The sequence below is a fragment of the Pangasianodon hypophthalmus genome, chromosome 21, assembly GCF_027358585.1.
Source record: "Pangasianodon hypophthalmus isolate fPanHyp1 chromosome 21, fPanHyp1.pri, whole genome shotgun sequence".
Classification (NCBI taxonomy): Eukaryota; Metazoa; Chordata; class Actinopteri; order Siluriformes; family Pangasiidae; genus Pangasianodon; species Pangasianodon hypophthalmus.
Window position 1 is genome coordinate 13,979,107 of NC_069730.1, and position 13,017 is coordinate 13,992,123.

Sequence of the window (13,017 nt, forward strand, 5' to 3'; positions counted from 1 at the left end):
TATACTTTGATTCCTAACTCTACTGCACTGAAACATTGAGCTACCCGTAATCCCATCTCTAGTATGTACGTTTTCTAAATTAGAATTTAATAGGATATGGGTGAAATTGACTCATTATGGGCTATAGCACATTGAAGAACTCTCTAAAGTTTTATTTTCCAGTAACAGCACATCCTGAAGTGTTGTATTCCTCGTATACCACAGCAGCTGCCAACTATTACAATTGCTTTATTCATTAAAGAATGGCGCGACATACTCTTTAAAATTCATTTATAGTTAAATTTAGTGTTGTGGAACATTCATGAAAGACGTTACATTATGTTTCACTTATGTTATAGCAGCTATAAACAGCCATTTCCTCACAAGCCTATATTTTTCTTTCTTTCTTGAAGTTAATAAGACAAAGAAATTTGTCGTTACCGAGAAACCAGAAAGCTCTTCATCCTGAAGATGTCCCCATGTCAGAAAACAGCTTTACCTCTGACTGTTTACAAAGCGCTGACACTGGAGACTCCTTCCAAAAATGCTAAATAAACATCTCTTCACTGAAAACCATATCGATTATTAAACTTTTTAAAAAATCTGTTATAGAAGTCCTAGGCTTGCAGGGTGGAGAGATCTCCTTGTTCTAGATTTGGTATCCCTAAAATAATATGATTAATATTATTAGAGTTCATAAATCAATTTTTCTACTATTGAAAGGTCTATAACTAAAGAAGTAGATGTCATGTGTATTATCTTTTACATGCAGCATATGAGGCACAAGGTCATGGTTTTCATTCATGTTGATGACTGTGAGTAAGAAATAGCAGTCTTTAGGACACTCCATAAAATCTGAACAACCAACGCGTTTTCAGCTAGCTATATAAGTTAATGACACTAGCGCTCCCCTGGCCAGTCAATACACTCAAACGTAATGATGTAATTAATAAGACCACAGGCTTTTCTTTTTTTTATGACTGCATACACTGAGACATGTAAAATTCCTGAGCACTGTATCCCCAGCACGCCTTCTCAGTAGCCAAGAACAGATTAATACTCCATCCTGTCCCTCATACGGCTGCAGGATTCCAGAGCACGCAGTTTTATAGAGTGGTCAATAGCATGTGTCCTTTAAAAACCTGCCTGTCTGAGAACGTATTGATCTGCGGGCTGAGTGTTTCCCTGTTTGCAGTTTAGAAAGCAAGGCTTGATCATCTCTGATTACAGTGTAAATCTGTGGGTGACACATAAGGAAGACATTCCAGAAACAGTCAATATTAATCAAATTAATGTCAGTATTACTATTGAATGTGTCTGTAGGTCAGCCTGCAAGATCATGTATGTGTGTATTGTCTTTTTTTTCCAGATGATATTTGTTTAATGTGTCGTAAAATATCAGAGATCAGAGGTAAAATGTGCGTTAGATTAAATTACTAATTAACTTTTATTATTATTATTATTTTTTATTGCCTTGTCTTATAGGAGAATGAGGAAGAGGAGATGAATGAAGAAAACACGCCCCCCACAGCAGAAAAAAAGAGGCAACTATGGTGGACTACACGGCAGAAGACTGAAGAGAAGGATGTAAGTAATGCATACTTATTACATATGGGTTGATATTATATGCATTCCATTAGGTCTCAACACAAAGAGGACAAAAAAGGACAAAAAGAAACATCTAGCTTTTGTCCAAAGTGAAAGTTTTTAATACGTCTTTTGAGGACATACAAAAGACAGCTATTGTGGTTGTATACTAGATGTCAAACTATACATGGGCCAAAAAAACATCTTTTTGGGATCAGATCCAGGCGGACCAAGACCGTAACAATGTCAGGCCATACAAGCCAAATAAAGAACATTCATGGACGTCTGTAGTCAGTCTGTCCTCACTGATCAGGGTTGGAATGGTGAAATATCCATCCGTGATAATTATCCAACCCAGTATCAGTGTATTATGGTATATCTTTACAAATTTCTAAAGAGGATGACATGAAATAATCAATAACACTACAACAACAGTGTGTGCATTAAATGAATTAAAATCAGGAGTATTCGTGAGGACCAATTGGTGCTGAACTTGAAGAAGAGAATAAACACATACTTCTCTGTACATTTATCTTAAAACATTCTATTTTTATTGTTGAGTTTTTATTAATTGAGTTGAGTTTACTTTTTTTTTTTTTTTTTTTTTTTTTACAAGGCATATCATCACTTCATTAATCAGACTGGAAAGGGTAAATGATATGAAAAATTGTGAAAATTCTTCCCTTTTCTGACCTAATATCTTTAGCCCTGCAGCTAGTTTTTGGTCCAATGAGCTGTCTCAAGCTAAATAATTTACATAAATGCATGCAATTGGAAAAGGATCTGATCTCTCGCTTTTCACACACTAAATGGATCTTTTTTTGAGTTTGGCCTGTTAAAATTCTTCGCAGGTCCGCATCCAGACCTCCACTTGATGACCCCTGTGTTAGACTAATCTTGTAGCATAACATAAGGGATGTTTTTTGGTATAGGAAGTCACCATAGTTTCCGGTATAGCATATTTTATCGTCATGGTATACCATCATACCTCTATCTATAGTCTTTTTCCAATTTCATTGGCTACTTTTTGACTATTATTTGATCATGGCTCAAGTTGAAAGACAAAACTAAAACACCAATGGCTCATAAATCAATAAAAAAGTGTGAATAGACAGTTCAGATTAAGGCATAAAGAGGACCTCAAAAGCTCCAGGTCAGAAACAGGAGTCTTTGGGCTTTGTCCAGCTGAAGACGGCCATGTTGCACAGTTGCAGCTCTCCTCGGAAACACTAAAAGCTTTTGCCCAGAACGAGTGTGTGAGTGATTGCCTATAATCTCTCAGTAGTGCTGCTCCTCATTGTTCCAGCTTAGCGGTGATGTTAGAGAACAATAATGCCATCGACCTTCTGCTGGTCAATATCTTCACCTCACTCTTTTCTTTTGCTTCTCTCTCTCTCTCTCTCTCTAGCTTCTGTCCACTCAGGATGCTTACAGCACTACTGAGGTTAGAGAACATTTGTGGTTTTCCAGAGTGTTATGTAAATCCCTATTCACATCAGTAAATTTAAGACCTGGTATATGTACTATGATTGATCTGGTCCTTGTACTTGTCCAAATACTGCATTTGCTTTGTTTTGGCATGATATGTTTTGGGGTTTTTGTTGAGGCATGACTTTATGGCCTTGTTGGATAATTTATTTTATCTAAGAGGCATGTATAATAAGGCAAACCTTTTTTTTTTAGCTTGGTTGAGATATCCTTAATGAGTTTATTTCCTTTGTATTTCCTCTGTAAGAGTATTTTTCAGATAAAAATTGCACTTGGGTATGTACAAATGTGAAATATTGATTTAGCTGCTGTTTTTTGCTTGCTCTTTTGTACCAATAACTTCAGTTTAGTTTCCATGCCAAATGTTACATGTCTCATGTTATCCCAGCTTTATTTAGTGTGAATGTGTGCTATGCATGTTGTAGTAAGTCCTGAGTATGCAGATATATTTGATTCTTTTAATGTTGTAATGTTCACACTCACAAGTTCATATTACTATAAACATCTGATAAGCGAGGAATCTCTACTTCTCATTTAGACCTTTTGGTGCAAGTCGAACTGATGATTAATTCTAAAGTAGACAGATTATATCTGCATGGAACTGGAACAGTTTTCCTAGTGCTCTCACTCCAATAACTGAGCAGTGCTTTCAGAATTTTGACAATAAAACTATAATGTGCTTGTAATTGGCTTCTTTTATATATATATATATATGTTAGTGAGCCAGCACTGACTCAGATTTTACATGCCTTAAAAGGTCATATATCTGTTTCTGGTTGTAAATTTACTTTTAAAGATCTTGATATGTGGCCAAAAGTATGTGGACACCTGACCATCACATCAATATATAGGTTATTATAACAGAAAAGGGGAGACTAGAACTGGAAATGAATTTCAGACAAGCACATATGGGCATGACTGGTCAGGTGTCCGATTCCTTTTGGCCATATAGTGTATTTTGGAAGACCTTAGAACCCTGTATTAATACCTTGATATCCATACCCTGAAGTAATGATATCATGCTTTACTAAAATGACAAGCGCCACAAAGATGCATCCCAAAAAAAAACTAAAATTTCTAAACAAGATAGGATACTAGGAAAATGTCTAATAAGCCTTGCAAGTTTGGCAGTGCAAAACCTCAGAAAATCTAAGTGATGTAACTTGCATCTTTGTTAAGGATTTGCATCTGCATCTTAAAATTTGAGCATCTCATTGGCTAAAAAAAAACATATCCTAAAAGCTGTTTCCTTCGTTTAGGGGTACCACTGAATGTTTAAGGGATAAAGAATAAAATATTATTTCTATCAAATTTACCTCATAGGCAGTATTGATGAACTCCAATGGGACATCTTTTGGTTATGTCCCCACCCTAAATGCAGAGAATGGACCAGTCAGCTTGGACCTCTTCTCTATCCCTAAGTATAAAGTGGACCAATCCAATAATATTGAGGGTAAGATGAAATTTCACAAACGTAATAACGAAATGTGATTTTATGTAGTTCAGACTGAGATAATACATAATGATTACTGTATTAAATAACATTAAAATTGACTGATATACAAGTATTCTTTTTTGTCAAGTTATACATTTAATATCACTGTTCTCTGACATGAACTATCTTTATTGATGCAGCGATTGTATATAATGCTGCTCTGTACAGATCAAAAGGACGGAGATGTGTATGAGGTGGTGGAGATGCCGCCGGAGGAGGAAGAGGAGTTAAAGGAGAGCGAAGAGAAGGAGGAGACCGCAGCTCCTTCTGGTCTTGTCAAAGTCTTCCGTTTCATTATGAAGCAGAGCTACGTCTGCGCTCTCATCTCCATGATGGTGAGCCGGTCAAGGTTTAACCGATCAAGCCTTGCAGTTTTTATCCTTAATGTAACATGACACAGTCAGCCACAGGGTCTTAATGTAGAAACATTCTAAAGAATTAAGGAATTAAGCATGATTGGCATGCCTTTATAGGGAAATAATCAAAGACGTAATGGTGTGATGACCTTGTTAGCAGCACAAAGTTGATTGTTTAACAATTACACCGTGTGTTTTATTCCTCTTATACAACAGTCAGTGATTAAATTTTTATTTAATAAAGAATGACATCTGTTTATAGCTCCGTTTCATGTTATTGAATGTCTACAATACAAGTTAGTTTCTGTTATCAATTCATAATGTCTCACTTTTTTTCCTTATATTGAAGTTACTAAGACAAAAAAGGGTTGTCATGCTACCAAGAAGCCAGGCAGTGCAAAGTGTTGGAAAGCTTATTGTTGCAAAGCACTGACACTAGAGACTCCTTCAATAACTGTTGAATAAATGTCTTCTTACGAAAAGCTTAACCATATAAACGATTGTATGTTTTTTTTGTTAAACGATGATTCTTTAATCTGTTCAGTAGATTTTGTGGATTTTCCTCAGTACATATATAAATTAGTGGGTACTATGGAAGTAATAATTTTGTGAAACGATCACATTAATATAAACCTGTGACCGATCCCGTCACCTAGCATTCGCTTTTCTTTTCTCACTGTTTATTCTGTCGCTCTCTCTCTCTCTCTCAGGCCTGGAGCATTACATATGTGAGCTGGCTGACATTTGTCCTCCTCATGTGGTCTTGCACTCTGTGGATGGTGAGAGACAGGAGAAAGTATGCCATGCTCACTTCACCCTTTATGGTGGCGTATGGGAACCTGCTAATTGTGCTGCAGTACATCTGGAGCTTTGAGTCTCTGAATTCTGTCCCCGGCCTCTTCCTCAAGTCCACCGAGCCCTTCACTGACCTCTGCTCCAAGGTAACGAGAGAAAGGCACAATCCATGCTAATTAGAGTGATTGAGGGGTGGACAAATCAGTGGGACAAGCAGATTTTGTGTCTGGGCCATTCATTTTTTATTCATAGTTGCCGGCAGACAAGTAGGATCAACACGAAGTAAAAGAGAAAATAAACTCTACTCCTTATTCATTTTTGCAGAATGTTTAATTTGGTATATTCATGTGTTTCACAGTGGTTCAATGCAGTTTAGTACTATAATTGTAGTGCAAGCTTACGAATCTGAATCTACTAATTAAAATAAACTACAAACATCAGCCACAAAAGAAACTGAAACTTTACTAAGCAGATTAATTAGCTTGCATGGGTGAGAGATGATCTCTCACATTAGGAACTTTGTTAGAAGAGGGTAATGAACATACGCTTTCTTGTGTTCCCTTAGTCTGGATCGATGCACTTACTGTAACTAGCTAACTAGCTGGCCATAGGTTATTACATTACATTAGCTACTGCTATTTACCCTCGTCGATTTCCTAGCAACCAAATCATGAGACTGGGCAACACATTGGAACTTTCACATGCCCAGTAGGCTAGCTAATGAACATAACATTTGTCCACTTGAGGATTGCCAGTTTTTTTAGCCATGTTCCAGCCACAAGTGTATGTTATCATTGCTTTATCCTAGATTTTTATGCCCTAACGTTTTTATCATTTTGGGGGAAACTCTTGGCAGTTTTTCAAATGTTGACCAATATGTATTTACCCCTAGTGTATGAACTTGGTGGCTTTCCCTCCACTTTCATTGCTTTGTAGATTTATGATGGAAGTAAACTGGAAAATTATTTCTATCCATATTAAAAACATTCTGATGTTATTCCTGATGTGTCCCCTTACACACTTTGGGATAAATTTTACTTTTGACTTTGACAAATGTCTCCAACTGTAAATGTGTATGTGTATGCTTAGTAAATTTCTCTGTTGGTTTGTCATAAGGTGCTGTATTTGCTGAGTTTCTGGCTACTTCTGCGTCAGACACTGACTGAACGGCAGGACAAGCTAAAAGAGGAAGCTACACTTTCTGAAATTTTAGTCGACTCAGAGAAAAAGGGTGAGCATAACACCCCAGCTGGCCAAAGCCTGAATTATATTCTTTAAAAAAAAAAAAACATGATGATCTATGTAGTCTAATGAGTAGTGTTTGATTGGACTATTAAAAATATTTAAAATGTTCCATCTCTGTGGATCGACTGATAGAAGAAGAAGCCTTTATTCATCACTTGTACATTATAGTAAGTTCCTTTCTTTGCATATCCCAGCTTATTAGGAAGCTGGGGTCTGGGCACAGGGTCAGCCATGATACAGCACCCCTGGAGGAGATAAGGTTAAGGGCCTGGTTCAATGGCGGCAGCTTGGCGGTGCTGGGGCTTGAACCCCCAGATTTCTGATCAGTAACCCAGAACCTTTAACCATTCAGTGACCAGTGCTAGCAGACCACATAGGAGTGCGTAGGAGCTCTGCATTATAACCTCAGCGTATGCTGAATTATCACTTAAAAATACCTGAAAAAGTACCAGAAAGATCTTCTAAATGTCCTGGGTGTATTTCCTCCTCAGATCAAGAATAAAGCATTTACTGAAGCGTTTACTGAATGAATAATATATACTTTTCTAAAGGACTGTATTATGGTAATATATAATGCTATCTAAAGCATGACACTGAGTCCTGAGTCCTGATGAGGGAGGAGAAATGTTTTGTGTTGTAGAGGTAGAGAAGTCGGAGGAAGAGGAAGGTGGCGAGAATGACCTGATGCAGATGGTGGGAAATCTGGTGATGGGCATGCTAGTGAAGTACTGGATCTACATCTGTGGTGGCATGTTCTTCTTTGTGAGCTTTGAAGGACGCATCGTCATGTACAAGATCATCTACATGATGCTGTTCCTCTTCTGCGTGGCCCTCTATCAGGTATCAAGCTTTAAATACTCAGAGAGAATGCTCAAAGTGAATATTCAGAGTAGATCTTTGTTATTATGTCAGATTATTGTGTGATTCACTGCTCTGTGATGAATCAGTGGGTGACTACAGGATCATTCCTGGAGCTGTTTGCACTCATACACTCTCAGAAACTCTTTAGTCTTGTGTCCCTTTAGTAAGAAACTTTCACATTTCCATAATATGAAAGATATATATTAAAGTTACAGCGAAAGATAGTTTAGTACTATTTTTTGAGAACCTCAAAGCATGATGAGATGTGATGGTGGCTGCTATGTTTGCGCAGGTGCACTATGAGTGGTGGAGAAAGATTCTGAAATATTTCTGGATGTCCGTGGTGGTGTATACCATGCTGGTACTCACCCTCATCTACACGTGCCAATTTGACAACTCCATCAACGTCTGGTCCAATGTGACAGGCATGAGTGAGAAAAAGTGAGTACAGCACCTCTAGGGTTAATAGTACAGTAGCACTTCTAGGGTTAATATTACTGTAGCACCTCTAGGGTTTATAGAACAGTAGCACCTCTGGGGTTAATATTACTGTGACACCTCTAGGCTTATTACAGTAGCACCTTCAAAGTTAATATTACTGTAGCACTTCTAGGTTTAATATTACTGTAGCACCTCTAGGGTTATTACTGTAGCACCTTCAAAGTTAATATTACTGTAGCACTTCTAGGTTTAATATTACTGTAGCACCTTCAAAAGTAATATTACTGTAGCACTTCTAGGTTTATTACAGTAGCACCTTCAGCGTTAAAATTTCTGTAGCACCTCTAGGGTTAATATTACTGTAGCATGTCTAGGGTTAATATCACAGTAGCACCTCTAGGATTAATATTACTGTAACATCTCTATGGTAAATATTACTATAACATCTCTATGGTAAATATTACAGTAGCACCTCTAGAGTTAATATTACTGTAGCACCTCTAGGGCTAATGTTACTGTAGCACCTCTAGAGTTAATATTACTGTAACATCTCTAGGGTTAATATTACAGTGTAATATTCATTGAGGAAGTGTTCCTAAGAAAGGCTCCAGATTCATCATGACCTTGATTAGGATGAAGTGGTTATTGAAGAGGTTATTAATGAATCAATGAATGAATGAATGGACTGTACCAATAGAAAGCATGAGAACATGAAATATTACAGAACATACTGCATATGTTATATTAATGTAGCAATGCACCAAAATATAGTACAAAACTATTTTGTCACTCAGTCAGTCTTTCACTGACTCCCTCATTCTTCCTCTCTGTTTTCAAACAGGAAGTGTTTTCACAACAGTTTTTGGTACCAGATCTTCAGTCTGTTTGTTTTAGTATAGAATGTCTGAAGCTTCATCCTGTACATTATTACAACAGAAAAACTCATGAATATTTAACATTGCATTTGCAATCCTTTAATTTGGAAAGTCTAAAATAAAAGCAAAAGACATGTTGCCTGCATCCATACTTTCAGTAAAGATATTAAACATAACACATATATTATCTGATTGATTTGATAGTGTATGACATGATGTAATAGTGTTTTTATCTCACTGGTTGCCCTCTCTCTCTCTCTCTGTCTCTGTCTGTCTCTCTCTCTGGCTCATACAGACTGCAGGATCTGGGTCTGGAGAGGTTTTCTGTAGGTATCCTGTTCACACGCATCTTCATCCCTACTTCCTTCCTACTAGTCTGCATCCTTCACCTGCACTACTTCCATGAGCGCTTTCTTGAGCTCACTGACCTCAAGGCTGTGGCTGCCAAACAGGACAATGCCATCTACAGGTGAAGAGCTGACTCATATTATTATTATTATTATTATTATTATTATTATTATTATTATTATTATTTGAACCAGTGTCTGCAGTTATGTAAAAAGCATATTTTTTTCTTTTTAGCCCCCCCAACAAAAACATCACTTGTTCCTCTTGAATTCTCATCATCATGATTTTTATTCTTGCTCACTTTCATTCTCTTTTAGGATCATGTCTTTATTGTGTTATTTACCCAGGAAGCACTTCATAATCAAGCAGTGAGCTTTACACATGTACTTCCTGTCCCTGTTTTAACCATTTGTCTGCTCTCGTCTCTCTTTTGCCATCGGTAATGGCACTGGCCCCACAGCCATGCCAAAGTCAGTGCCCGTATCTGTCTGATTATGGATAGGTGGGTGACTGCTCGTGCTCCATAGCACCCATGGACCCTCCACTCTGAATGTTCAAATCTCCTTCCCTCTCTCTTTCCCTCACCTCTTTCTCTCTCCTATGTTCACTCCTCAATTAGTGAAACTATTCCAAAAGAGAACTCAAATGATTTGAATGATGGCATATGATAGACTGGTTGTAATGAATGTGTTGTATGACCTAGTAAAGTTTTGGAACTTAGTAATATATCATTAATTTGTGAATGATGTATCCTTAGCACTCTACTTTACCACTGGTGACCCTAAAGACATGTTTGGACCCTAAAGTAACATCTCTTTCTATAACCATCTCCCCTCCATCCACTGACTGCATTCAAAGTCCTCCAAAAATACTCTCCTCAGCATGTCAATAATGTGCACGCCCCTTTCTCGAAGCACCTCCCATTTTCACAGTCTCCTCACCCCATTTCCTTCCCAAATGTTACTGTTTGGTGACATTTTCTTGTTCTAAAGCACTGTTGTAATATTACAGTTTGATATTTGAAGCTTAGGCTTTCAGTCGTTTGATTTTGTGTTTCAATTTTATAAATGATTGCTTTTTTAACAGCATCAAGCAAAAAATTCCATCTCCTCAGAGCAAGTAAGTAAGCTCGTGGCAGCATAGGAAAAAAGCTTACCACTGCCCTGCAGCCATATCATGCAAGTTTTCAACCCCCTTGTCCCTCCATCACCTGAGACGAAGACATCTTTTATGATAGTGCTGCCCATTTTTTGCTACTCAAGCTTTTCATTAATGTCATGGATCCTACCCTTAATTCTGACTGATAATATAACCATGAAATATATTTTACTTCCTATTAATTATTGACTGACTATTGCCCTTAACCAGTGAAATGAACATTTTGTTTGTCCTGAAATGCTTTCACATACATAACCACATCCCTGCTGCTCGATGAAGACTCTGGGCTCACAGCATCCATGATCTGAACCCTGCCTGTACAATTCAACCCCAGTCTAGCTCTTTGCTGTTTATAAAGGCGCTAACCCATATGATCATCTGCTTGCTGGAAAGGATAGAATGTTATTAGATACTAATCTCATAAGCAGTGTAGCTTTAAAAAATATCAGTCTTTTAGTAAATTCCAAATGTTTGTGAACATCATAGGTTAGTGCTCTTATAAACAGGCAAGTGCACCGTCCGTCCCTGTTTCTCTAATGAAAACTCTTGGTGAACAGACTCGCCCATCCAGATGGCAGCTTGGCAGATCTCACAATGATAAGCTCCTCTCCTGAACCCTTGGTGGACAAGGAGAAGGAGATGATGGTGGTGGAGAGCATAGCAGAGGAGAAAAAAAAAGAGGAGGGCTCCATCCATGATGAGAGTCAACATTGCAGTGCGGCTACAGATCCAGAAATCCCATCAGAAGAGAGCTCTGGTACAACGCTATTCTTATTATTATCCATGCATTTTATTCTTTAGTTTATAACATGGATCATAACTGAGAATGAACGAGAGTGGTGTGTACAATGCTGATCAGGAAGGAGGTTAATATAATACTTGCTATTCAGACTGTTGCGCGAGATTTGTGTGAGCAGAATGCATGAGATTTGTGTGGGTGGGGTGTGTGAGATCTGTGGATGGGGTACGCAAGATTTGTGTCATTGGGGTTGTGTGAGATTTGTGTTGGCAGGGTATGTGAGATTTGTGTGGGCGGGGTCTGTGAGATTTGTGTGGGCGGGGTCTGTGAGATTTGTGTGGGCGGGGTCTGTGAGATTTGTGTGGGCGGGGTCTGTGAGATTTGTGTGAGCGGGGTCTGTGAGATTTGTGTGGGCAGGGCCTGTGAGATTTGTGTGGGCGGGGTCTGTGAGATTTGTGTGGGCGGGGTCTGTGAGATTTGTGTGAGCAGGGTCTGTGAGATTTGTGTGAGCAGGGTACCATAAAACAGAGGCAGTTACCCCAGTTACACATGATTCTGACCTTGGAATTAGGCCCATTTTTCTTGACTCGAGCCAGGAGCAGTATTAAGACCAGGGCCATTGTCTAACAGTTTGTTGTAAGCACAATATGTCATTCTGGAATTAAAGTTTCGAGCTGTAAATACAGTCAAGAAAACTATGGAATATTAAATCCATAAATATGCTATTATTCATTAATTAATAGTCTGGTCCCTTTAAAGTGTTTGTGTTTAAAAGTGGTGGTCTAGATGCTACTGAAAAACCCAGCGACACCTCTACTCAAGAAAAATCAGGCAACCTCTGAGGCATGAACTACACGCAGGCAATTCGCATAATTTGAATGGTCTACCCAGAAAATCTATTTAAGTGTGTGCGTAACCAGGCTCTGAATACGAGGAACTTTCTTCACATAAATATTTACATATGTTTTTGACTTCGCCAGCTATGTATATACTAGGTATCACTGTGCATATTGCAAAGAGCCCCAGTTCAGATTGCAGTTAGTCATCATTTTGCATTAATCCTAAATTCGCTCTGTTTGTAGATCTGAAAAATAAGTGGCACCTGGTGGTGGACCGTCTAACTGTGCTGTTCTTGAAGTTTCTGGAGTACTTCCATAAACTGCAGCTCTTCATCTGGTGGCTGCTGGAGATACATGTCATCAAAATAGTCTCTTCCTACATCATCCTGGTGTCTGTTACTGAGGTAACAGCAATCTATTTTACAATATCTAATTCAAATAAGCCATTCATGTTCTCTGTATTTAATGCCTTTAAAGTCTTTTTACCCTTTGTGCCCTTTTGGTCTAAATTGAGCAACTTTAAAATGAGATAGAGGTGTTGCATACTTGAATACCCTGCACATCTCTAATAGAGTAAGACCAATTTAACATGAAGGGTCAGTCTGATTAATGTGAACTGATGCTTGCAGGTGTCTCTGCTGAACTACGTGTTCCTGGCATCATGGGCCTTCGCTCTGCCCTACAGTCAGTTCCGGCATATGGCCTCCAGCATCTGCACTGTATGGACTTGTGTTATCATCATCTGCAAAATGTTGTACCAGCTGGAGACGATTACCCCAGAAACATACTCAAGTAACTGCACAATGGTATG

The 13,017-nt window shown here is 38.3% G+C and overlaps 1 protein-coding gene across 7 annotated transcripts in view; it reads left to right on the forward strand.

Annotated features, from left to right (window-relative positions):
• Positions 1 to 13,017, forward strand: part of LOC113533233 (piezo-type mechanosensitive ion channel component 2) — an 86,422-nt gene that overhangs the window by 38,524 nt on the left and 34,881 nt on the right. For 3 of the 7 annotated variants that reach the window (XM_026925211.3, XM_026925216.3, XM_026925213.3), the window contains exons 9-22: positions 1,465 to 1,566; positions 2,975 to 3,010; positions 4,378 to 4,507; positions 4,718 to 4,884; positions 5,616 to 5,846; positions 6,817 to 6,931; positions 7,586 to 7,785; positions 8,099 to 8,247; positions 9,418 to 9,591; positions 9,931 to 9,972; positions 10,557 to 10,589; positions 11,186 to 11,385; positions 12,450 to 12,610; positions 12,836 to 13,012. In XM_026925211.3, the coding sequence (XP_026781012.2) occupies positions 1,465 to 1,566; positions 2,975 to 3,010; positions 4,378 to 4,507; positions 4,718 to 4,884; positions 5,616 to 5,846; positions 6,817 to 6,931; positions 7,586 to 7,785; positions 8,099 to 8,247; positions 9,418 to 9,591; positions 9,931 to 9,972; positions 10,557 to 10,589; positions 11,186 to 11,385; positions 12,450 to 12,610; positions 12,836 to 13,012 (1,917 nt within the window). The remainder of the gene's footprint in view (positions 1 to 1,464; positions 1,567 to 2,974; positions 3,011 to 4,377; positions 4,508 to 4,717; positions 4,885 to 5,615; positions 5,847 to 6,816; positions 6,932 to 7,585; positions 7,786 to 8,098; positions 8,248 to 9,417; positions 9,592 to 9,930; positions 9,973 to 10,556; positions 10,590 to 11,185; positions 11,386 to 12,449; positions 12,611 to 12,835; positions 13,013 to 13,017) is intronic. The other 4 variants (XM_053227742.1, XM_026925212.3, XM_026925215.3 and 1 more) reach the window with 4 other exon arrangements.